Consider the following 24868-nt stretch of genomic DNA (forward strand, 5'->3'; position numbering starts at 1 on the left):
AGGTCATGTGCAGGGGCTTTGCACATGAATCAGATCTAGTCCTTGCCCTCAAGTGGTCCAATCTACTGGGGGACATAGACACACACAACTCAGGCTGATTCAGTGTGTCCCAAACTGATCTCACCACCCACTCACTCCAAATGGCTCCTTTCCTATATCCCTTATTTTGGTAAATGGCTCTACCATCAACTCAGACAGCTTGACATTGCCCTCAACTGCTCCCTTTCCCCATCTCCATTTCAAAACCATCTCCAACTCCTGTCCCTTATTCCTCCTAAATATTTCTCAGATACGCCCCTTCTCTCCTTTCCAGGGTTCCTCCACTTCTGCACTAAATGTCAAATTTAGTGATAATTGTGATGAGAACAGGCAATTCTTGTGTGGAGGGCTGTCCCGTAGCATTGTAGGGTGTGTAGCAACATTCCTGGCCTCAGCCACCAGATGCCAGTAATAACCCTTCCGTTGTGATAACCCAAAATGTCTCCAGACGTTGCCACATGTCTCCTGGGGGGCAAAATAGCCCTGGCGGAGAGCCACTGTGCCATTCCCACCGCTGTCACTCCATCACTCCAGGTAAGAAAACCACCATCTCTCACCTGGACTCAGCATCAGCCTCCTCCTAGACTCCCTGACTCGGTTCCCTCTCTGCTTTTAGCCCATCCACGTTAGCAGCCAGAGTGAACCTTCACAAACAACAAGCTGACCCCGTCCATCCCTTACTCAGAACCCTTCGGTGGCTGTTCATTGCCCTCAGAACACTGTCCAAACTCTTAAAATGGCTTCCAGGGCTGACCACAGTCAGGCTCACGCCAGCCTCTCCAACATCATTTCTTGATTGCCCCTCCTTCCTTTGTACTTTATGCCCCAGTCATACTAAATTGCCTGTGGTTGGAAGGACACAATATGCTCTTCTGTGTCTGCATGCTTTTAGGCAAGCTGTTCTTCTGCCTGTAATTCCCTTATTCCCTTTGTATAACTGAAAATCTCTTACTTGTCCTTCAAAACCCTTCTCAGATGAGTCCAGGAAGCCTTGTCTCACCACCTTATACACATGACCACTCCCTCCCTTGGGAGGTCTCTGTTCATTGAATGCACACCTACACATGTCCTAATTTATTTGCTATTACATCTGTCTCTGCTATTAGACGCCTTGAGGCCAAGAACTGTCACTTATTTATGTTGTGTTCCTGGTGATCAATGCAGTGCTAGGCAGTTAGCAGGTACTTAGTGAATACTTGTTAAGCTGATGACTTTCTTTCCCACTAGGTGGTAAGGTACTTGAAGGCTCCCTTTCGTCTCTACCTCTCCGTGATCCCAAGGATAGAACATGGCCCAGAGTAGGTGCTCAATTAAAACTGATCGAATTTAACTGAATCCCAAGGAGTCCCTTAATCCTGTTTAAGCCACAATCCCTGCAGCATCCCCTGGACACCAGACCTCTTCCCTCCCTCAGACCTTTGATGAGGCCACTGGCAGCGCCAGGAATGCCCTGGATCTCCGTGACATTGTTTCGGGTGAAGTACTCATCACAGGTGGCGTTGAGGAATCGGGAGGAGCAGAAAAGGCCCCAGAGCCGTGTGGTCACTGTCTCATTTCCTTCCCAAGCCAGCTTGGCACAGACATCAAAGCCATGGCGAGACAGTGTGCGGTTCCCCAGGAGGCAGATCCTAGGGAGAGAAACAAGGCAGGAAGGTGGTGAGGGACGTAACTTTGCCCTGGTTTCACAGTAGAACCGCCATGGGAGCACGAAAAACATAGATGCCAGGGCCCCATATCCAGAGATTCTAATTTTAATTGGGATGGAGCCCAGGATCTGTGTTTTTTCAAAGCTCCCCACAAGTGATTCTTTTCTTTCCCCCAGGCCCTGGCAGTGAAAGTGCCGAGTCCTAATCCCTGGACCGCCAGGGAATTCCCTCCCCCCAAGTGATTCTAATACGCAGCCACAGCAGAGAACCACTGCTTTCGGGCAATGCTGTTTCAGCATCGTGGACAGCAGTCTCCGTGTGCCGTTCTTCTGGGCAGTGAGATGTAGGGGAATGTGCCCTAGGGAGAGAGGCAGAACCAACAGGGATCTGAGCCCCTAGACCCTCTCTTCTATGTCCTTTCCCATGATAGAGAAGGTGTTTAATACTAAGAGGTTGTCCCATTCCAGAAGGTTGTCTCCACCCAAGAAAGGTTCCCTAACACAGACCGGTCTTCCCTTTAGAAATTGTTCCACTTGGCTGTTCCTATGTCCACCTCACCAGCAAGCCATTGACCCTCACAAGGAAAACTGTGCACACCTCCAGAAAATGTTATCCCATCCTAAAGAGATTTCCCTTAAACCAGGAGAGGTGTTCCCTCCCAAGGGAGTTTATTGTAAATCCACAACCACTCTGATTCTGAGGGATGGGGGCAGGGGGGTTGGCAGAGACTAGTGTGAAGCCCCTGAAACCAGTCCGGGGAGGAGGAGGAGGATGCCTGAGGCTCAGGGCAGCAGCACTTACGGGAAGTTGGGTGGGTCAAAGGCAGATTTGATGACCCCGGCATAGATGGCCAGGATGGAGAGGATGACACAACCCAGGAAGACAAGGGCAAACTTGTTGACATACTTGACGCCCACGAATACCACGGTGGCCATGCAGGTGAGCACACAGGTGCCGTACACACGCATATTGTTCAGCAGGGCTGCTGCCTCCCCGCTGGCATCTTCTGCCTTAAAAATGGCCATAGCTGGGAAGAGGTAAGCCTGTGGGAAAGGGGTGAGGAGGTCAGGTAAGTAACCCAGTGAGAACCAACTAAGAATCACCCCAAGGAAATAACCTGAGGTGCAGGCAGGGCTTTGGAGAGAAGATACTCATCACAGCATATTTACAGTAGTACAAGACTGGAAATGACATCCAATGATAGGGGAATAGTTAACGAAAGCATGGTCTATCCTGCAAGGACTATTATACAGTCATTAAAAGACTGTATTGCAAAGATGTTGGGAGCGATTATTAAGTTCTATTATTTTGTTATCAAGTATAGTTCTTAATGATTATTTATTGTTTTTATTATTTCAGTAAGAAAGGCAGATATAAATTAGACATTTCATCCCTTAGAGGATTGGGTAAATAAATCATGATATTTCCGAATAGACTATGTAGCTGTTAAAAAGGACAACATAGATTTATATGAACTGACTCAAAAAGCTATCCATGTTATATTAGGTAAAAACAATCAATTTTTAAAAAGAATGTGTCTTATCTCATTTTTGTAAATATATATGTGTACTTACATGTGACTATATACACACATATGTGTATATATGTCTGTCTGTGTGTAGATACATCAAAATGTTAACAGTCGTTTCCCCTGAATGGTAAAAATGTGAATAATCTTTATTCTTTTTGCACATCTGTATTTTCCATAATTTCTATACTAAATATTAATATATTTATATTCTTACAAAAGTTATTTTCACTTGTGATATTTGCAAAGAGAGTTTTGCATTATTAGAGAAATATATAGAGTTATATTTTCTAAAGACAGAATACAATATCACAAAGAAAAACAAAAACTAGAAGGATACACCAAAATGATAATGATGATTTGCTTTCGGAGATTGTTATTTCCTTTTTTACATTCTTTGATTTTTTTTCCAATTTTATGCAATGGGTAGAATTGCTTTTATAATAGTTTTTTGATTTTGTAAAAGCCATAGAGGTCTATTATTATTCTCTCATAATTTGGCTTTTTGGGTCCTTTATTCCCCATCTATCCTCCTGCCCCTGGACTCCTCCATTCCATCCCAAAACCAGAAGCTGCAACATCTATTAGTTCTAGTTCTCTGAAGCCGAGTGGTTGGGTGGACAATCATGGGCTTCAGGGTCAGAAAGATACAGGTTCATATCCCTTCCATACATCCCTTAAACTCTCTGAGCCTTGCTTTCCTCATCCATAAAATGGGGACATCTTCTAACTAATGCAAGGGTTGTGAGGATAAAATAAAATGATACATTGAAGGCCACGGGGCCTGGGTAGAGTAGGGGTTTGGGAAATAAAGGTCAGCCCCACTTTCTATATACCAAGGAACCCTCTTCAGCTCCCACCTCACCTCCTCCTGCAGGGGCAGGAAGAACTGAGACCAAAGTCAGCAGCCATCCACTTCAAACACTGCCCAGGGACCTGACTTCTCATCAGTCACGGCTTCTAACAGATCTCTTTCTCAGCTCCCTCTTCTTCTCCTCTGCAATCCGCTAGCCATCAGCCCTCTACCACTAACGTTCACAGAGCGCTTAGCACTGTCCCTGGCACACAGTAGGCAATCCTTGTGTGACATGACTTATTATTTCTTATTTCATGATTTTACTCTTCCCAACCCACCTCTGCCACTTGGTAGCTGAGTGACCTTGAGCAAGTCATTTCACCTCTCAGAGCTTATCATTTGTAAAATGGGCATAATAATACTTAAACCTCATGAGGATTCAAGCTAATGACTGTAAAGCACTTGGAACTCTGCTGAGAGCACAGTGGGTGCCTGATAAACGACAGCTGTTCATGTTACATAATTAGTGTATCCTGTCTCCCCAACTAGATTGTGAACTCTTTCAAGATAGAACCATGTCTGATTTTCCCTTGGCCTTACTTAGTGACCCGGCCTACAGGAGGCGTCCAGGGAGCATCAGTTAACTGACTGACAGCCTGGGGCCCACACCTCCTCTCGGCCCCTCTCACCAGCAGGATTTCGATGGTGCCCAGGATGTACATGGCCCCAGCAAACGTAGTGCCCAGGTAGAAGCAGAGGCCCACAGCGCCCCCAAACTCTGGACCCAGAGACCTGGAAATCATGTAGTAGGAGCCGCCAGCTGCAGAAAGAACCCAGTATCAGCAAGAGGTTCGAGGGGCACTGGGCTGCCATAGGGGATGAGGGAGGATCAGAGACAGTGGTGGGAAGGGTGTTGCTCTGGGCCTGCCAAGCCTTACAAGCTGTAGCCCTAGGACTGAAGGGAGACCCAGCCAGACACTCTGAGTGGCTTTTATAGCACTAATTCCCATGTTGCTAATTACCCCTCTAAGGAGGTCATGGCTCAGAAAATAGGATGATGGAGAGGAGAGTCTCAGGCAAAGGGAGGAGATCTTGCATTGACCCCATTCAACACCATCAACACTTCCGTCCCCTCCCCTTCACACGGCTGCCCCCATCTGTCCCACGAAAACACCGTAACCCAGCGCCCGAATCTGCAGTATTGCCTCTCTGGGGTCCTGATGGCACCCAAAGCCCAGGACACTGTCCCTCCTTCCAACTACTCAGGCCTCCCTCCCAACCATCCAGGCGCCTTCCCCTCCAAGAAGCCCCACTCACATACCAGGCACAACACCATTGGTTGCAATTGCACTCATGGAAATGGCCGTGAGCATCGTCTGTGAGGAGAGAGATCGTCAGAGTGGCGAGTAGGGTGGGGGCCAAACCTTCTACCCCATAAACACCCGCCAGACCCACAAGTCCTCTTCCACCGAGCTTGTCCTCGGTCCTGTTCCAACTCCTACTCCTGCCAAGTCCTTCTTTTCCAGAAAACCCCTTCTTCACCAAGCACATGAAAGAGACGCAAGCTATAGCATCAGAGAGCTCTGGAAACCCCAGCTTGGCTTCTGACCAGCTGTCTGACCAGAGACAAGTCACTTCAGTTCTCTAAGCCTCAGTTTCTTCATTTATTAAATAGGCAGGTGTACTAGCTTCAACACTGGCTACTCACACGCAGAGGGGGCTCAAGGGTCACGTGTGAGGAAACGTAAATGTCATGAGAAGTAGGTGTTTAGTGAACATGTGATTTTTTAGAGAGGATGGGAATAATTTAGTTACAAAGCTGTTTGGGACCCGTAATCCCATTTTTTGTGAGTCAAGACCTACCAAAATGTTAACTACTGTGAGACTGTAGGTGAATTTTATTTATTAGTGTACACCTATCTTTTTCATCAATGAGTCTGCGGTACCTGTGTAATTACACACAAGCGCGCACACACACAGCCAGGTGAAACCTGTTAATGGCCATCAGGCACTAGCCTGTGAGATGCTGGAAGGACCAGTCAGGCCTAATTTACTCTCAAAGATTACACGCAGTGGTTCCTATAAAAAGATCAGGTCTCATGCTTCCCCCCCCTCCCCCTCCCACCCCCAGGTCCCTGCTCAGCCCCAGCTGTCAGGGATCAGGAGAGGGGAGGGTGTCACTCACACAGGAGCAGCAGATGAAGACCATGCAGAAGGACTCCATGATGCCTGCAATGCCCACCACCCAAGTGAGTCGCAAGAAGAGGATGACACCAAAGATGTTCTGCAGGCACGGTAGGTACACGCCCATGAAGGTGCCCATGCGGGGGGCCTGCCAGGGAGGCCAGCGTCAGTTTCTGCAGCCCCCCCCAATCACTACCAACACCCCAGGCCCACTCCTCCTACCCCGGTCCCTCCATCCCCCACTTTCCTCTTCTCTCCATCCCCATCCCTTCATCCCTCTTCCCTCTGATTCTCATCTCACTTCCCTCCTCCCTTCAGGCCCCCATCACCTATCCTTCAAGCCACCCCTCCCTCTCCCCTCCATCTCTATCCCTCACCTCCCATCCCTTCCCCTCCCTCAGCGTCCGCCTCCCATCCCCCCTCTGTCTCCATCATCCATCCCTTCATCTGAATCCATTTTTCCTCCCCCACCCTCTCTCCCCTCCCACCCTCCTTCCTCCCTCAGCCCTTCTTCCCCAAGACCCTCACCTGCACCGGCTTCTTTTTTCCACCCTCATTGTTTTCTGCCTCTTCATGCTCCCTACTTCCCTGGGGCAGGTTGGTGTAGTTGGCCAGGCCACTAAGCAGGGAGGACACCATGGGGCTGGTGTCCATCTCCTCCTGGGGAGGGAGGTTGTCAGTGTTGGGAGGCTAGGGCCTGGGGGTGGGGGGTGAGCTAGATGGTAGGAGGCCGAGAGAGATGGGGACCAGGAGGGCAAACCGTTGAGGCTGGGATGAGATGAGCAAGGAGGGGGAACAGGCAAGGAGAACAGGGAGAGAGGGGGTTAGGGTAAGAAGGGGGGTAGCAGGGGAAAAGGGGAGGAGAAGAAATGGCAGGGAGGTTCCAGGAAGCAGGTGGACCTGAGGGAGAGATGGAGAGGAGGGGGCTGCTCCCCAGGGAAGGAGGGAGGGAGTGGCTGACGAAGGGGGAGGTGAACTGTGGCTGGAGGCCCAACTCCACTAGCAACCCACCTCAAACAGGGCCATGTTCTTGCCATCATACTCCTTCCCCTTCTCTGTGTCGGTGCTGTTGATGAAGGGGCTGCTCTCCTTGGGGTTGCCATCACCTGAGAAGGCAGAGGAGTCAGGGGCCTGGCACCAGCTGGTTGTCGCCCACATACCTGGACGTCCAGCTGAGAGGCCACTTTAACTCTCTGCACATTGGAAAACTGGAGCTAATACTGCCTCCCTTGCAGAATTTGAGTTGACAGCGCATACGAAGAGCCTAGCGCGCTCCCTGGCTCGTACGGGGTGTTTAATGAACGTGGAAGTGCTCCCTTGCTCTTGGGGGTCCTACTTCATTCATCAGGGCACCCTAGACTCTCCAGCGTCCCCTCCTTGACCATAACTAGCCCATCCTGGTGTTTGGGGGTGGGAGCACGCTCTTTCCTAGGGGGGAAGGCAGAGAACACTGCAGCTGGGGCCCTAAGGATACTCCACCTCTTGGAAGAGTGACCCCCTTGGGCATCTCCTATGTCCCTCATTCATCTTCAGGCAACGAGTATTTACTGGATGTCTCCTGTGTGCCAGTGTGGGCATGGGCGTGGGGGAGTAAAACACAGAATAAGACACCATCCTAGCCCTTGGGGAACCCAAAGGCAGGGGAGATAAACCAGCAGCCAGGAATTTCCAACCCAGAGTGATCAGGTCTGCGGTAGAATATGAAAGAAGAGCTGGGGTAACAGAGGAGAAGCATTCAGCCCAGCCTGGGAGGTCACGGAAGGCTTCCCAGAGGAAGTGACGTGTCAGCTGAGAACTGAAGGATGAGTAAGAGCTAGACTGGGAGGGAGGCGGGAGGGTGTTCCAGGCAGATAGAACAGCAGAACAGCATGTTCGATGGCCCAGAGGTGAGAGTGAGAGGAGTGGGTTAGAGGAGCTGGAAGAAGCTTGATCTGGCAGGAGTCTAAGGAAGGGGCATGGTGGGGTGGGGGGCAAGGATGGGGAGTAGCATGTAAAAAAAATGAGGCTAGGAAGGTAACTGTGGGCCGGGTCCTTAAACGACTAGCCGGCCATGTTAAGGATTTTGGACTTCATCCAGAGGACAATGGGAAATCATTGAAGAGTTTCAGGCAAAAAAATACCATGAACAGATTTGTGTTTTAGAGCAATTGCTCTGGCCTTTAGATGAAGAATACAGAAGCTAGTTAGGGACTTTCAGAAATCTGGGCAAGGGCCAATGATACCCAGACCAGAAGCAGTGTGGAACAATGAATAGACTCCAGAATTATTGGCACACATTTCTATGCCACATATTTGAGGATGTGGGAAGGAGGAATCTAGGATAATGCCTGGGTTTCTAGCATGGGTAAATGGGTGGATATGGTGCTATTTAATAAACAGGGGAAAGAAGGAGATTGGGGGTGGGGAAGTTGCTGAATTTGATTGCTGGTGAGGCGCTATAGGACACTCAAGTGAATATGTCCAGAATCACTTGGATGTACGGATCAGTCTGGGGCCCAGGAGAGAGGCCAGAAAGGAGGAAGACATGGGGGTAGCCCATGAAAAGGGGTGTAGGAAGTGTGTGAAACCGTGTGCCTGGAGGAGATCACCCAAGAAGAAAGTCTCTAGGGCATTAAGGAGAGGGTCCTTTCAAAGAGATATAAGGGGCCCTCCACAGACACACTCCCTTGGCTCCAGCCATCACACTTTCTCAGTTTCAGGGCTGAATCCCAGCAGTAGACATCTCTTTGGACTCCGGAGAAACTCTCCAATGACCAAAACAGAAGTGAAGTTGAGGCCCTACATATTCTGAATTTCCTGTCCCCTCATCTCCTGATCTCTCTCTCTCTCTCTCCCCATCTCCCCAAATCCTCCCCATCCTCTCCTCCTGGAAACCTTCCTTCATCTCTCAGCCAGGGTCCATCCCCAGAGCACGACCTGCTATAACCCATCTCATCCCGACTCAGAATTGTGGAAGTGATGCCTCACATCCTCAAGGGAAACCCACCACCCTCTCCTGTCACCACCTCCACTTCACTCGTCAAGCCAAGCACTGCTCCCAACAGGGGCCTCCACCAGCTCACTCTTCTCCTCACATATGGGGGTTCCTGGGGCTCGCAGACCGGTTCTCCCAGTGGGAGCCTGGCATGTAATAGGTGCTCAGGAAAAAGTCTGTGGAGGTGAATTCCCCCAGGCTCCCTTCCTGACCCCCAGCGTCTCAGAAGAGCTGTTTGGGGCCAGAGAAAAGGAGAAATAAAAGCGAGGTGGGTCCCTCCTCCTTTTAAAATGCTGGCAAGATGCCTCATGTTCCTATCACACTATGGCGGTAACTAGAGGGGTTGAAGGGGGATGAGGTGAGAAGAAATTTCTTAATGGTTAAGAAAACAGGCTGGAGCCAAGGAGATTTAGGTTCCAGTCCCAACTTTGGTGGCTGTGTCGACACGTTGGGCAAGTCACTTAAACTAAGCCTCAGTTTCCTACTTTGCAAAGGGATAATAATGGTGTTTAACTCATAGGGCTGTTGTGGGGGTTAAGTAAAATAATGCCTGTTGGGCGTGCCTGGCACCTAAGTGTAGCTGCTGCCGTTACTGTTACAATTACGATTACTAATAGACGTGGTACCCCGTCCAGCCTGGGCTCCCTATCCCACACGCCTTCCCCGGCAGCAAGATTTAGGGGCCCTGTCTCCTGTGGGACTGGGTCCCTCTCTCCACAGCGTCCGCTCTTAGGGGCAGGACAGCCAGACACGAGAGCCCCCCCATTCCTTTCACACCCCCTCCTCTCCTTCTTCGTGGGGGCGCGTGGCGCGTGCAGGGTGGGAATGGGGGGCGTCCCGGCCCGAGACCCGGCATCTAAGCAGCCCCGCGCCGGTCTCCATGGCGACGGCGCGGGCAGAGAGCGCCGCGCGGAGCAGAGCCGGCCGCGCGCCCGCAGCGGCTTATGTAACGCGACGCGCAGCGCGGAGCCAGACTCCCGGCCGGATCCCAGCCCCGAGATGAGGGCAGGGGAGGGGGCGGTTCGTGGGCTTGTCCTGGGTCCCGCCTTTCCACCCGCCGCCTGGGGGGGACGCCAGGCCCCCGGTCTCGTCTGCCAGGGCTGATTTCGTCCCCTCCCTGGAACACCGGTTGAAGGGGAGGGGTGAGCTTCATGAGTTCTCAGAGGAGCAGGACTAAGAAGGGGGAACTCGCCCTGATTCCCCAGAGCCAGGAGTCAGGATGATGGGAGAGCGCCGTGCGGCGCGCGCGCGAGAAGCAGGGCCAGACTGAGGCTGAGCCCTCTCGGCCCCCGCCCCCGCCCCCTGGGAGCTCTCAGCCCGAATCGGCTTTCAATTAAGCGGCGGCGGCCAGAGCTCCCGGGGAGGAAACAGGCTAGCGGCGCGGGCTAAGGAGCCTCCCCTGGGGGCCTGGGGCCAGGCCTGGGGGAATCCCCAAGCCAGATCGGGGGAGTAGGGGAAGGCGTCAGACCCCAAGAGGAAAGGAGACCTGGGGGCCAGAGACAATATCCTTGTGTTCTTTAGTCCACAGGAGCCTTCTTACTCTGGTCATTCCCACCTCCCCGAGGTCAGGACCCAGGTCCCCTCCTACATTTCCAAGAACCTAAGTTCAGAGATGCCAGTGGTTCTCGGTCTGGTGGTCTTCCCTCAAGCCCAGTAGGTCCTTAGAGCCCCCTATCATCGTCTCCAGGCACCACTGGGAGGCCTTCTTTCTCTCTCTGGGACCCAAAATGCCAGACCCAGGTCCTGGCCACTCTAGTTCCAGATCCTGGACACTGATATCTAGGGAGAAAGTCTCCCCATGAGCCTGCTACACGCAGAGTCTGGAAAACTTATGGGGAGGGGGTAGAACTGAAGGGAGTTCCTAGACTCCTGCCCCACACACAGAGGCCACTTTTCTAGGCCACGTGAGACCCCATGGAAATCCCATGGCGCCCTCAGGGTAGAGAAAGCAGGGACTGGGGGATTGGACCCATACCCCGTGTCTGCGGGAGCAGAGGCCCCCTCCTCAGAGTGGTGACATCTGAAGGGGATCCCAGGTGGAAATGGCCCCCCTTCGTTCCCTAGGAACCGCGACGGGATGCCGGGCTCTGCTGAGGACTCGACTTCGCCAAACCCCCTCCCTCCCGCAGCCTAAGCCTGCTGTGGAGGAGGGCGGCTGCGGATTGAGGTAACCTCAGGGTCACTGTGGAGATGGATGAGTTAGGCAGCTAGTAGTTCCTACCCGTACTCAGCCTCAGGGAGGAAGAAGGGGTGTCAGACAAAGGATCGGGGACCCTGGTGTCCACAGACTTCCCAAGCGGCCCCTTGGCTCTGACTTGAACCCAGGATCCGGAGGACTTCAAGGCCAGGCTGCCGGTCCCTGGAAGACCCTGCTCTTTCAGCCTTGGGCCATCCCTGGGGGGGGGGTCTGCAGGAGTCTCGGCCCACAGGGTCAAGCAATGCCCAGGGGAGCGTTTGAGGCGCTGAGCGCAGACAGCCAGAGCGGGAGGCGCGCTAGTGCGCAAGGGACGCAGCGCCGCTGGAGGGTGGGGGCTGGGGGCAGCTGACAGCCGTGCTGGGTGGCTGAGACCGCGTGGGGGGGCGGTGGGGGGCCCGAGAGCCCGAGGGGGTGGCTGGCCTCGCAGACCTCGGAGCAGGGAAAGCGCGGAGGAGAGCGGGAGCCGCGAACGGACTCGCTCCAAGCCCCTCTGCTCCTAGCGAGTCTCCGCACCCGCCGCAGCGCGTCCGCAGTGTCCGCGCCACGGCGCCAGGAATTCGGCCGCTGGGACCCCATTCCCGAGGCCTCACTGGGGAAGCTAGCAGAGCTGACTGGAAAGACTCCCCCCTGCCCCGCCCTTGAAACCACACTGCTATGCCCGGGTACCCAGAGGAAGGGGAAAGGGGGAAGAAAGGAGGGTGATGTGGCTACCCGTCCCGAACCCACGGGAACGCGAGAGGGAGAAGGAGATTCCGCAAAGTAGAGCTGAAAATCCCCGGAGGGGGTACGCTTCGGTCTGAGGTCGGACCCCGGGCAGCTTTGGGGGAGGAGGCCCGGACCGCATCAAGTGACCCCTTAAGGAGACACCGCAGCCGGACGGGGGCTGTCATATGGCTCCAATCCCCCCATAGGCACCTTCCCCCCATCTTTCAGCTGGAAGTCTCAGAGCGAGGGACTGCCGCAGACTGCGCCCCCCGCAACCCCCGCGCTCTGCGCCAGGACGCCAGGGTCCCTCCTCGGGAAAAGGAGCCCTCCTCCCTCCCGTCGAGCTACACGTCAGCCCGTTCTAGCTCTTCCAACCCCTTCCCACCGCCTCCCCCGCTTAGCTAACCCACGTCTGCCCCCGGGCCGCGGGCAATGGCAGCCCCTTGGCCCCCAGCCCTGTCCCCGGGCGCGGCGCATTCCAGCACCTCATACAGTGCCTGGCGCATTCCAATGGAGCTGGGCTCCAGGCCGCCTTGGGCGCCCACCGCCCCGGTCAATCCCCGCCTCTCCTCTGAAGGAGGCGGCCCCCGCTCTGCCTCTAACCCCAGAGCCGCTTCCTCTCCTCGCCGCCCCCGGACCGCTGCTTACCAGGGTTGGCTCCCCCATCGCCGTCCTCGCAGTCCGTCAGGTTGTTTAGCATGGTGGCGGCGCGGCGCCGGGCCCGGGGATGGCTGCGCCGCCTCACCCGCGCCCCTCTGCCTGCCTTCGCCGCTCTCTCGCTCGCTCTAGCTCTCTCTCCGCTCCACGGAGGAAGAAGCTGCAGTGCCCGCCCGCCCGGCGCACACACACTCGCACACGGACACACGCTCACACCCGCGCGCGCCCCCTCTCAGCGGCGGCGCTGCTCACCTCATCCCGTATGCAGGAGGCATGAGCCACTGGCGGGGTTTTGCGGGGGGGAGCGCGGGAGGGAGAAAGAAGAGGGGACGAGGGGCGGGCAGTGCGCTCTTGGAGGCCCCCTCACACGAAAACTGGGGGCTTGCGCGGGTGGGATGGAGAGGGTGCTGCGGGGGATGGGGACCTCGCCTCCCTTGAGCAGACGTAGCTCCGCCCGCCCCCCACTCTCCGGCGCAGGCGGGGCCGGCACGTGGGCAGGTGCCATCCCGCGCCCTAAAAATAACGGCAGGGAACTAGGTCGCGGCCGCGGGGAGGCGGCCCCGCAGCGGCTGCCTGGCCGAGGGTCACCCTCCCCCTAGAGGGAAGATGAGGGGGGCTGAGGCGGCAGGGGTAGGGCGCCATGGAATATGGGTCCCTGGAGAGCCTGTCTGCAAAGCTGGGAAGGCCAGCCCCGAAGAACGGTGGTGGGAAGGCCAGCCCCGAAGAACGGTGGAGAACCAGACCCTCTCCCATAATCACTGTTCAAGAGGTTGGAGCTAGGGATGCGTGGAGGCCAGAGCCTTTAACTGAAGCACTGTGCTGCCCCCATGGGGTTCAGGGTCACGGGCTGAACTGTCTGGCTCATCCTGTCTTAAAATGGGAGGCGTGAGTCTGAGGAGTTGCCGTGAACACTTTACTGTGCTTAGACGGATAGAAGTCTTAGCATCTCACCTCCAAGGCAAATCACTGGAGTCCAAAGACAAGGACCCTCTGACTGTGGAATGACCCTGGGAAGGAGAGGTGGTGAGGAAGAGAGAAGGCAGCAGTGAGGTTTCAGGGAGCGCTGCCTCCCCACTGGGGATGGTGCAGCCTTTGGGGAGGGCAGGCGGGTCGGAGGCTGGCCGGGAACAGAGTGGGGGAGGGGAGAATGAGGCCGCCTGTCGGTTTGGGACCAGATTTTCTCCCAGGGCGAGAGTGTCTAATCCCCTAATCCAGGATTGCTTTCTGAGGATTCCAGAACTGACATGCTTTCTGTGTTCCTCCCCCTCCCCTGACACCAGTCCCCTAGAGGCTTGATTGTCCTGGGACCCCTCAGCACCCCTAGAATCCAGGCTTGAGCCAGGGGTGGAGAGATCTCAGGAAGCGGCAACAGAGGTTTGGACCCTTTGAGTCCCTGGAAAAACCTAAACATCCAAGGAGGAGAGCAGATCAAGGGGAAATGATTTTCAGACTCACCCAAGCCTCCAACACTAGCCCTCTAAATTCCAGGAGAGTTCCAGGGCTGGAGAGGATCGTGTCAATCACCTTAGCTAATGCACTGCTTTCATTTTACAGGTGAAAAAGCTAAGGCCCAAAGGGTGGGGGGCAGATGACTGCCTGTGGATGCTATGCCAGTGAATGGCAGAACTTGGTCTAGAATCCAGTTTCCTTTATTCCAGTTTTGGACTCTTTTCCTCAACATAACCTCTTTTTAAATGGGTCCTGCCGCCAATAGAAGGGACAAGAATGCAGTCATATCCAAACTGCTCAGTGGCCTCTGATCCTTGGCTACTAAGAAAGGAACAGGGACTGGGTCGGAGATGAGCTCTCTCCCTTTTCTTGCGCTCAGACTTCAGACGTGCAGCTGGAGTGGCCTCTCAGCTTGCAATTGGAGGTGGGCCCAGAGACCTTCAAGGATCCTTAAAACACAAAGCAAAACAAAACAAAACTATCCACACGACCAGAGGCCCAGTTCTAGGATGGGAGTTTTCAGGACCATGGACAGGGCCCGCTGCTCAGATTCCGTTGTCGCATATTTGTCAGTGGCTTCAGATTGGGTCAACCAGAGTCTTCAGCAGCTGACTGAAGGGGCCCTCTGAGGGATCCACCAGTAAGATATCCCTGCCACTGTGTTTTATGGATGCCAGAAGGACTCTTTAGGGTGGAGAGCTAGGTATTCAGACCAGGTGTGAGAATTGGTCCTCTTGGCTTTCCCAGAGAGAAAACCACACACAAAAAAAAGTGTAGTGAGTTTGGACTGGTGACAGGGGTTTAAAGGGTTGCAGGTGGGTAGGCCAGTGTGCAAGAATTTCTAAGCACTCCACTCCACACACCACCACCACCACCGCCATCGCCACCATTATGGTTTTCTACTACTCTGTAGAGACAGGTAATATAGTAAAATGTGTAGTATGTTTGTTTGAGAAGTGCTGTGAAGTAAATACTGAGGTTTTTCAGCAATCCCGGGTCTGGGATGTTCCCCTGGGGGTATTTCTCTTCATTTGTGGTCCAGAGCCCTGGCTGCTCAGGGACTGAGCCCGCCCATGGAGAAAAGCTAGATCCCAAGGGAGTATAGGTGAAGGCAGGGGTGATCCTCTTCCCCTGGGTGTCCCATCTGTCCACCCTCACCAGACCTCCTATCTCAAGGCATCTGGGATTCAGGAGATAGTGGTGCTGTCTGTCCTCTGCCCTCAGACTCTGTGTTTCCTTGGGCAAAACTGAGTTCCTCTCAGGGCCTGAGTATCTCCATCTGTAAAATGAAAGGGTTAGGCTGCATAATCTATGGGCCTTCTTCCCACCCTGAAAACTCTCAGTGCTCTCTCAATTTATCTCAGACTAAAGCCAGGGAGCTCTTCATGAGGAGACAAGACCAAGTGAAGAGACAGCCACAAGGGGAGACCCCGGTCCTTTGATTCACACACCCCCCCCCACCTCTCAAGAAGACTGATCCCTATTCTGGCCTCAGGCCAACCCTCTGCAGTGAGGCTTTCAGAAAACACATTGCAGGCACCTCCTGCACTGCCAGCCTGGCCTTGGCCAGTAAGATGACCCTCAGCTCTGAGCCCCAGGAACATGGCTGCCAGCTCAGCACCGCTTCCCCACCCAGAGCCCTTGGAAGATCTAGGGCCAGAAGAATCTTCTCATTAAAGTATCACGAGATGCAGAGCTGGGCAGGGTCTTATTTCTAAACTCTGAGTCTCTAAAATTCCTCTCCCCTCCCACCTTATGCTTCTCAGAGAGAAAAAAGGTCAGGGAAGCTGCCTCTTAAATATCAGGATTTGGGAACTGGAAGGAACTTTGTAAGTTATTTTTTTAGTCAGTCCTCATTTATGGGGAAATTGGAGTCTAGAAATGGAAAGGTACAAATTTTCTCCATGAGGTGAACTTGTGGCAGATTGGGGACTAGAATCTGGCTTCCTGACCTGCAGCCCAGGGCCCCAGCCACTGAATCAGGACAAGGAGCTGTCTGGAAGAAACTGGAGCCACCTGACTGGGTCCTCTTTCCATGAAAGGCAGGCACAGTGTTCCTCCTTATGGCTTAATCCCCATCCATCTTTGTCTCTATATCATTAGCCCCACGGCCTAACCCACCTACCCCCAGCTCTGGCCTCATGGAGCCAAGGCCCTGAACTCCTTTCTTCACTCTTCTCTCCCCCACCTGCAGGCCCCGTCCTCCAGACCCCAGACCCTTGCAGTGAATTGACGAGTCCGGCACAGAGCACACCCCATACACACAGGGCTCGCAGCAGACACATCAACCACCATCGTCTCCGTGGTAACCGGGGGCTTAATTAACAGGCTGCAGCCCTGTCACCATGGAAATGGCACCCCAACAGCCCCCCATTCCTCTACAGATTCAGCCCGGCTTCCTTCTTTCTCAATCAGGACCCCTTTCTCACTGTACCCACCCCCATCCCCACCCCACCTGGAGAGCTGGTGCCCGTAGATCGCTCTGGTTCATTGAGAAGAGGGGAGGGGAGATGAGGGGGATGAGAGAGAGAGAGAGAGAGAGAGAGAGAGAGAGCAGCCCATCACCATGGCAACTACAGCCCCGTTCATAACCAGTTTGTTGCCATGGAGATTTCCAGGGCTCACCTTGGGCTGAGGTAGTGGGCCGTGAGGTTCTGAGTCCTGGCTTGAGGAGTGGGTGACTGGAGAACTCCTTGGATAGGCTGGAGATCTCCAGATCAGGTATTTTTACCAATAATTCAGTGTCATTCTTCCCAATTTACAGATAAAGAGACTGAAACATGAGGTTTGGGTATGGGGGAGGTAGAGAACATCACCCTTCTAGATCATCAAAGAATCTGAGCATTTTTATGGCTAGAAGGACCCTCAGGTAGCTTCCTGTTCAACTTCTTTATACTACAGATGGGGAAACTGAGGCCCAGAGAGGGGAAGCAATGTGCCCAAGGCCACATCACAGTGGCTGTGCTAGAGAGTGGATAGGCTGCATTGTGGTCTCGCTCCATCCCCCTAGCATAAGTTGGCTCCCTCTCACTCCATGGGGACACATCCCAACTCCTGTTAGTCTTAACCAGGCCCAGCTCTCTTCCCAGTGCCCTGTCTTCCTCTATGAGAAACTGAGGCACAGCAGGGAGTGGTGCAAAGGGATGGGGGAGTAGCTCAGAACTGTAACAGTTGGTCCCAGTTTCAATTCTATCCAGCCAAGTCACCATCGATCTTCCCATGGTACAAATGAGGCAACTGAGGCATGTGGGCTGCCCCCCAGTGTTAGTGGTAGATTCAAGGATCACCTTCTGACTTGCTTCTTTCCTCCCCTGTAAGTCGCATTCCCATCTATAGCTGATCTCCTGGCAGCAGGAAGCACCTCCAGGGTCAAACTCCACTCCCTGGGTCCAGAATGAAAGATAACACTTGTATGTAAATGACCTACAAAACCTCCCCCAACCCTTCCCCCACCTTCCACATGCTGCCATCTCTCCCTAAGGGGCCTGGGTGATGACAACAGGTGGGGAGAGCATCCCCCTGGGGCCAGAGCACTGGCACAAAAACAGCTGTGGGAAAGATACCAGCAGATTTTACATTCCCCTAGGGAGCTCTTGTGCACTTCCCCATGTAGCGACCTACCAAGGAGAGGTGCTGGAGGCTGTCTCAGGGCCTAAGAGGTTAAAAATCCCCGAATTACTCTCAAGATGGAACTTCAGTAAACTCATGCACACAGGTACCCATCCCACAGATAGACACAGAAATACACACATCAACATGCCAATCAACACACTGGCATACAATGACACACGTAAGCACTGACTCACTGACTGCCCCACAGGTCACCAGAGCTAGCGTGGGATGCTTCTCCCTCAAGACATGCAAAGACACACACACACCGCCTCTGCCACAAGCCCACAGTGTTCCAGATTCACCTCCAATTTGCACACACACCTGCACACCCAACACTGGGAGCCGTATTTTACTTCATTATGCAAGAGCTTGGAAATGGGAATGGGAAGATGGAACAGTCACCTTGGGATAAGAGAGCGAGCCATCTTATTCTCAGGCCAGGGGGTGGGGAATGACAGGAGAGAAGGCAAGGGTAGGGGAAGCAGGAGTCTACAGCCACTCCCCCTCTCATCTGATGAGCAGTAAGCACCTACTAAGTGCCAGGCTGTGGGCTTGGTACTCGGAAACAAAGTTAAAAGGATGTGGTCCCTGCCCTTGAGATGTAGGAGACACACAAGTAAATAACTTCCATCCATTGGGACATGTGCTATAATAGTGCAGTGGGCGGGCAGAAGAGGAATGTCTGCCTCTGCCTGGAAGTGAGGGAACGTGAAAAAGATTTTCAGAAAAGGTTAAATGAGCTATAACTTACAGAGTGAGGAGGAGTTTCCCTGGCTAATGGAGGTGGGAGAAGGACACGGACAGGTATACCAGGAGCAGATGAGGGAAGGGTTTGAATGACAGACTAAAGGGTTTGCCATTTATCCTACAAGTGATGGGGGGCGGGGGGGGTTGTGTGGTGTGAACAGGATTGGAGGCAGGCAGACCAGTGAGGAGGCTGTGGTCATGGCCACGTGAGAGATGATGGAGGTTTGGACCAGGGTGATGATGACAGGAGGAGAGATGTGGCCAGATTCAGGCTAAGTTTTGAAGGTGAAGTGGCCAAGACATGAGGACCAATCAGATCTGGTGGGAAGAGAAAAGGGGGCGTTGAGAATGGCTTCTAGAGCTCTGACTTTTAAATCTGTAAGAATGGTAAGGCATTCCTGAAAATGAGAAAAGGGGCAGACAGATTATGGGAAAGATGAAGAAAGGAAAGAGCCCCCAAAAATCTGAATGACAACGTCCAGGAGGCGGTTGGTTCACGGGATTGGAGCCATGCTGAAATATAGGCCTCAGTTTGGTCATCTATCCAATGCAGAGGTTCACCAAATAAACCCCTAAAGGGTTTTTGGTGCTTAGTTTTGCTGGGGTCAGGGTGAGCTCACCTGCGGCTCAGCAGCGACCCCTGGCGGCCCGGGGAGGCTCTTCCTCCTCCCCGCGCTGGGGCCACTTCAAGCGAATTCTCCACGTTCCTTCCAGACCTGAGGGGCCCAGAGTCAGGCAGGGGACCTCTGACAAGTGGCCCCTGCGGAGAAGACTGCGTGTGCATCCAGGATGCTAATTCTTCACCGAAGCCTAGAACGATCCCTTCCCTCCTCTCTCTTCTGTACCCTGCATGTAACTTCCATTACAAGATCACTGCAGTGGGCCCTCCAGGAAGACGCCCCCAGAACAGCCTGAGCTCGCTCCACCCACCGCTTGTGGAGCTGGAGTAGAAGGAGCTAAGTGAATCCCCCAGGGACGGGACTAGAGTGCCCACGGAATCCTGCCAGGATCTAGCGGCGCGGGGTCCAAATTTCTCATTCTCCTGTCTTCTTCCCGGGATCCCCAGGCGCTGTCCGCGACGCCTCCTGGGTGACTGAGGATTGGAGACCTAGCGACCCGGACTCATGTTTCCTCCCGCCCTCAACTCCACCCCTATACTACTAGCCCAACCCCTTCGTCTCTGGTCCCGCCCTTTTCTGCCCCCAAAACGAGATAGTCCTGCCTCCACCCATTGGCTGTGGATGCACACGGCCCTCCCTTTCCCTGGTTCCACCTTCTCCCCCTCTGGTCCCGCCCCCTACCCGAGATGACCCCGCCCCTTTATTGCGCTCCGGCCCAGCCCCCTGGACCCTAGCTTCTTTATAAGATCCGCCCCTTCGCCTCTAGCCCCACCCTCTTCCCTGTGTCCCCTCCCACCTCAATGTGGTCCCTCCCTTCATCATTTCCCTTCAGCCTTCCCCCAGTTCCCTAGGTTCCACCTCCTCTCCCTTTTCTGGCCTTCGGCTGGGACCCTCTGCCTACCAGTCCTGGTCCCACCCCTCCCAACAGAAGACCCGCCCACCGTGTCCCCTCCCCTTATCTCGCCCCGCCCCACTCCGGCAGGCCCCGCCCCCTGCGGCCTCTACCTTTGGCGTCTTCCCCTGAGAGGCGACCGAGATCGGCTGCTGAATGCCGGTGGGACTCCGAGTCAGAGGTCCCGGCAGGCCCCGCGGGGGGCAGCGAAGTGACAGTGAACCTGCGGCTCATGGTGCGGAAAGGAGCCGGACGGCCGCGGTACGGGCCCGGATCGCACAAGTGGCCGCAGCCGGGCTCCAGGAGGCAGAAAGAGCGTATTCCCCCATCCCCGCCGGCCGCCCCGCGCCGGACGCGGCGCCGCGCCGGGTCCTAGTGCCCGCTGTGCTGCGCCTCTGTATCTGGCCACTGCGCTTTGAGGCCCTGGGCTGTCAATTCCACTGGAAGCGCTTGAGGATCCAACCTGCTGCTGAGAGCCGCCCGTGCACCAGGAGCCCGGTCCCTCCTCGGCTGGGGTCTCCTAAACACCTGGGTTTAATTCACTCATTCAGCACATCTTGATAGCGCGCCTGTGTTTGAGGCTTTGGTGCTAGGTACTGATACAGCACTGGATGAGATCGACTGGCTTCCTGCCCTCGTGTGGCTCAAATTCTAATGAGTGAGAGGAGAAAGATTACAAGTGAGCAAACGCATAGACAAGATAATTTGAGACTGTGGTTTATGTCAAGAAGAAAAAGTAGGGCCAAGGGGTAATGACTAGGGGGAAGGACTACTTTAGGGGATGGTCTAAGAAGACCTCTCAGAAGATGTGATATTTCACCCGAGCCCTCACTGATGAGAAGGAGCCAGCTAAGCAAAGATCTGGGGGAAGAGCTCTCTAGCAGAGAAAATAGCAAGTACAAAGGCCCTGGGGTGAAAAGAAGCCTGGACTGTTCAGGGAGCAGCAAAAAGGCCAGCGTGTCTGGAGCAGAGTGAACGGAGAGTAGAGTGATGGAGATGAGGGAGGAGAGGAGGGCAGATCGATGGTCTCTTGAAGGCTTCAGGGAGGAGTCTGGATTCTTTTCTAATCTACAAGGGAAGTCATGGGAACTTTTTGAGTAGGGGAATGATGGCTGCTGAGTGAAGACTCAACTAAGGGCAGGAGTGGAAGCTGGGAGTCAATTAGGAGGCTCCTGCAAACCCCAGGTAAGAGGTGATGATAGCCGGGCTAGGGTGGTGGCAGTTGTCCAATTCCAGATGCATTTTGGAAGTAGAACCTACAGGACCTGCTGCTGGATTGGACATTGCATGTAAAGGAAAGAGGAGTCACGGAGGACTCCTAGACTCTCATGCGCTGCCGGTGGGAGTATAGATGGGCATCACCACTTGGGGAGATTGTTCTGTCAGCTAAAGCTGAACTTATACATACCTGTCTACTCAGCAATTCCACTCCGAGGTATATGCCCCAAAGAAATGGCTGCCCATGTTCACCAGAAGACATTTACAAGAATGTTCACAGCAGCATTATTTGTAATAGCCTCTAATCAGAAACTACCCAAGTAACCATAAACAGTAAAATGGGCAAATAAGTAATGGTATGTGAATACAGTGAAAACAGTAGTGGGAATGAACAGTCTATAATTCACAAACAATATGGATAAATCTCACAGATATAACATGGAATAAAAGCCAGACACAGGGAATTCCCTGGTGGCGCAGTGGTTAAGAATCCACCTGCCAATGCAGGGGACACAGGTGTGAGCCCTGGTCCGGCAAGACCCCGAATGACGCGGAGCAACTAAACCCGTGTGCCACAACTACTGAGCCTGTGCTCTAGAGCCCGCGAGCCACAACTACTGAGCCCATGTGCCACTACGGCAGCCCGCGGGCCTAGAGCCTGTGCTCCGCAACAAGAGAAGCCACCGCCATGAGAAGCCCGTGCACCACAACGAGCTAGCCCCCCGCTCACCACAACTAGAGAAAGCCCGCGTGCAGCAACAAAGACCCAACACAGCCAAAAATAAATAAATAAAATAAATTTATTTTTTTAAAAAAGCCAGACACAAAAGAGTATAGACTGGAAAATACAATTTAAATCAAGTAAAAAATAGTCAAAATCTATCTTTAAGCTGTTAGAAGTAATGGTGGTAACTCTTGGGATGAAGGGGTAGTGATTAAAAAGGGGCATGAGGGGGCTTTTAGGGTGCTAAGAATGTTTTGTTTCTTGATCTGGTTGCTGGTTAGACAGTCGTGTTCAGTTTGTTGAAATGTACACTTATGGCGGGTCAAGCTGTCTGAATGTTTGTTACATTAGAGCAATGGTTCTCAACTCGGGGCAGTTTTGCCCACCAGGGAAGGTTTGGCAATATTCAGAGACGTTTTTGTTGTCTGGAGGAGGGTGGCACTGCATCTAGTTGGTAGAGGCCACCTGTGCCATCTAGTCCTACACCAAGACTGCCAGCCACGAGCCACAGATTCACCGTCGCCTCCCTGCACTCTGTCGCCATGTTAGGGCCCGTGATAGAGGGAGGGAGACTGACCCTGAATGGGTCCAGCATCTGTCCACGGATCCCACTACCTCCTGGAGGAAGACATCAAACATCCTACAATGTGTGGACAGTCCCCCACAACAAAGAATAATTTGATCCAAATTGTCAATAGTGCCGAGGTTGAGAAACCCTGTGCCAGAAAAAGGAGTTTAACAGATCCCTAGATTTTAGGACTGATTAGGTTTTAAGCTCGATTGAGGGCAGATGACGTCGTCTTTTATTAAGGTGGGGACAACCGATGGAGGAGTATATTTGGAAGGTGGAGCCCAAGAGCTCAGGTGGACCCGATATACTGAGATATCTCTTCGGCACCTAAGGATCATGCGGAGGTGGCAGTCGAACATCTGATTCTGGAGCTCAGGGGAGAGGATAAGGCTGGGGATGTAAATTTCGGAGTCTTTAGCAGAGAGGTGCTGTGTAAAGCTGCAGGGCTAGACGAGATCACAGGGAATGCGTGTACACAGCAAAGACGTCCAAGGATAGAGCACAAGGGCACACCATCATTTAAAGGTTGGAAAGAGGGAGATCCAGCTAGCGAGAGGGGAGGAGAATCAGGAGGAAGGGGTGACCCAGAGACCAAGTGAAGAAAAATTTCAGGAAGAAGGGCATTATCCACTGGGTCAAAAAAGCCGAGAGATGGTATGGAATGAGCCCAGAGAAGTACCCACTGTATCGGGCTACAGGAAGATCACAGGTGGCTTTGAAGAGAGTCATTTCAGTGGAGGAGTGGAGTGGGAGCCAGGTTGCAAATGACTGAGAAGAGAATGGGAGACAGTGAGTAGAAACCGTACTTTGGGGAAGTTTTCCTGTGGATGGGGGTGGGGAGTAGAGAAATGGAACAGAACTGAGAGACAGGGGTCTAGAGGGATTTTAAACAAGCCATATTAAGGAACATTTGTATGCCAGTGGAAGTGGGTCATTCCTGAGTGAGAAATGGGTGAGTTAAGGGAGAGGGGCCCCACCCACAGGAAGCTTAGGAGGAAGTTCCCTGAACCCCTCCTTACACTCCCACCTGGGCCCCGGGTGTGGAAGATGATCAAAGCTGACCAAGCCCATCACCTCCACTCACCTGCCCCGACCCTTCAGTCAAGTCCCTCTGCCATCCTGGAGGGTCAAATCCATCCTCCTCAGCCTGCCACTTCGACCTTCTCTCATCTAGCCCACACCACCATTCCTATCTCAACCATTCCAGAATCCTCTCTGCTCAAACCACATACTAGAGTTCTGAGCCAATTCTAGTTCCCCCAAACGCCCCCTTGCTTTTTCTCTCCTCCCAGCATTTACCCCAAGAGCTCACATTCCAATCCCAAGGTCACCACTCACCAGCTAGGAGACTGCAGGTCAGCTGTGTAATTCTGTGCCACAGTTACCTCATTTATAAAGCAGGGGGAGGGAGTGATAGCAATAGTAATAGTACCTCTAAGGTAAGAGTAGTACCTGTCTCATAGGGTTGTTTTAAGGATTGGCTGTGTTAACGCACATAAAGCACGTGCAACAGTGCCCGGCACCTAGTCAGTGCCTTGCTAGGGGTAGTTCCTATCATCATGTATATAATCCGTATTTTATTTATCCACTGCCTTGCTTCTGCGCACTTAGGTTGTTGCCAGTTTCTCATTCTATGAACAATGCTGCAATTCACATCCTTCTAGGTGTTGTTTTGTGCACACATGGGTGAGGGTTAGAGAGTGGGAACGTTTTTAGGTTTAATAGTTCTTGGTAAATTATCCTCGAAGAAGATAGTCTTCCTTGCGCAAGAAGAAACTCTTGCTCACCCTTCCAGATTCAGTTCAAGTTCACATGTCATCTTGGCTGGGAAATGTTTCCTGACTTCAACCACACCTTGCAGAATCACACACACGAACACACACACGTGCGCGCATGTGCGCCATTATTCTAGAAAAAGGGTCACACGCTGCACACTCTCCAAGTGTGACCCCATCTCTACCAGCCACAGAATCATCACCCTTGTAACTAAGCTGGACTCTCTGGGGCTAGAGCCCGGAGCCTGCATTTTAAGCAAGTTTTGAGGACTCTCTCATGCACCCGAAAATTTGAGGACCACTGAGAGGTCGTTGAGGATAGAAACATAGTCTAACTCATTTCTCTATCCCCAGTGCCCGGCACAGGGCCTGGCTCCATGTAAGGGCTCAATAAATGTTTGATGAATGAATAATAGGTCGGCCATTTCCTCGGCTATAAAATAGGAGTAATTACATTATACCTTCCTAATAGGAAGGATTGAACGTTAATATTTATGAAGTGCTTAGAACATTGCCTGGCGCATAGTAAGCCCT

The 24868-nt window shown here is 53.2% G+C and overlaps 1 protein-coding gene across 5 annotated transcripts in view; it reads right to left on the reverse strand.

The window, feature by feature from the left end:
* Positions 1 to 24825, reverse strand: part of SLC12A5 (solute carrier family 12 member 5) — a 42098-nt gene extending 17273 nt beyond the window's left edge. For 2 of the 5 annotated variants that reach the window (XM_082430092.1, XM_082430091.1), the window contains exons 1-8: positions 20160 to 24825; positions 7205 to 7299; positions 6722 to 6853; positions 6195 to 6341; positions 5331 to 5385; positions 4699 to 4829; positions 2487 to 2728; positions 1456 to 1667 (exon numbers count right to left, since the gene is read on the reverse strand). In XM_082430092.1, coding sequence (XP_082286218.1) covers positions 1456 to 1667; positions 2487 to 2728; positions 4699 to 4829; positions 5331 to 5385; positions 6195 to 6341; positions 6722 to 6853; positions 7205 to 7299; positions 20160 to 20280 — 1135 coding nt within the window. In that variant the 5' untranslated portion in view covers positions 20281 to 24825. Of the gene's footprint in view, positions 1 to 1455; positions 1668 to 2486; positions 2729 to 4698; positions 4830 to 5330; positions 5386 to 6194; positions 6342 to 6721; positions 6854 to 7204; positions 7300 to 12717; positions 12956 to 12978; positions 13146 to 20159 lie in introns of those variants that run through there. The other 3 variants (XM_082430094.1, XM_082430093.1, XM_082430095.1) reach the window with 3 other exon arrangements.
* Between the last annotated feature and the right edge of the window lie 43 nt (positions 24826 to 24868).

This window comes from Balaenoptera physalus (assembly GCF_965194825.1).
Source record: "Balaenoptera physalus genome assembly, chromosome: 16".
Taxonomy (NCBI): Eukaryota; Metazoa; Chordata; class Mammalia; order Artiodactyla; family Balaenopteridae; genus Balaenoptera; species Balaenoptera physalus.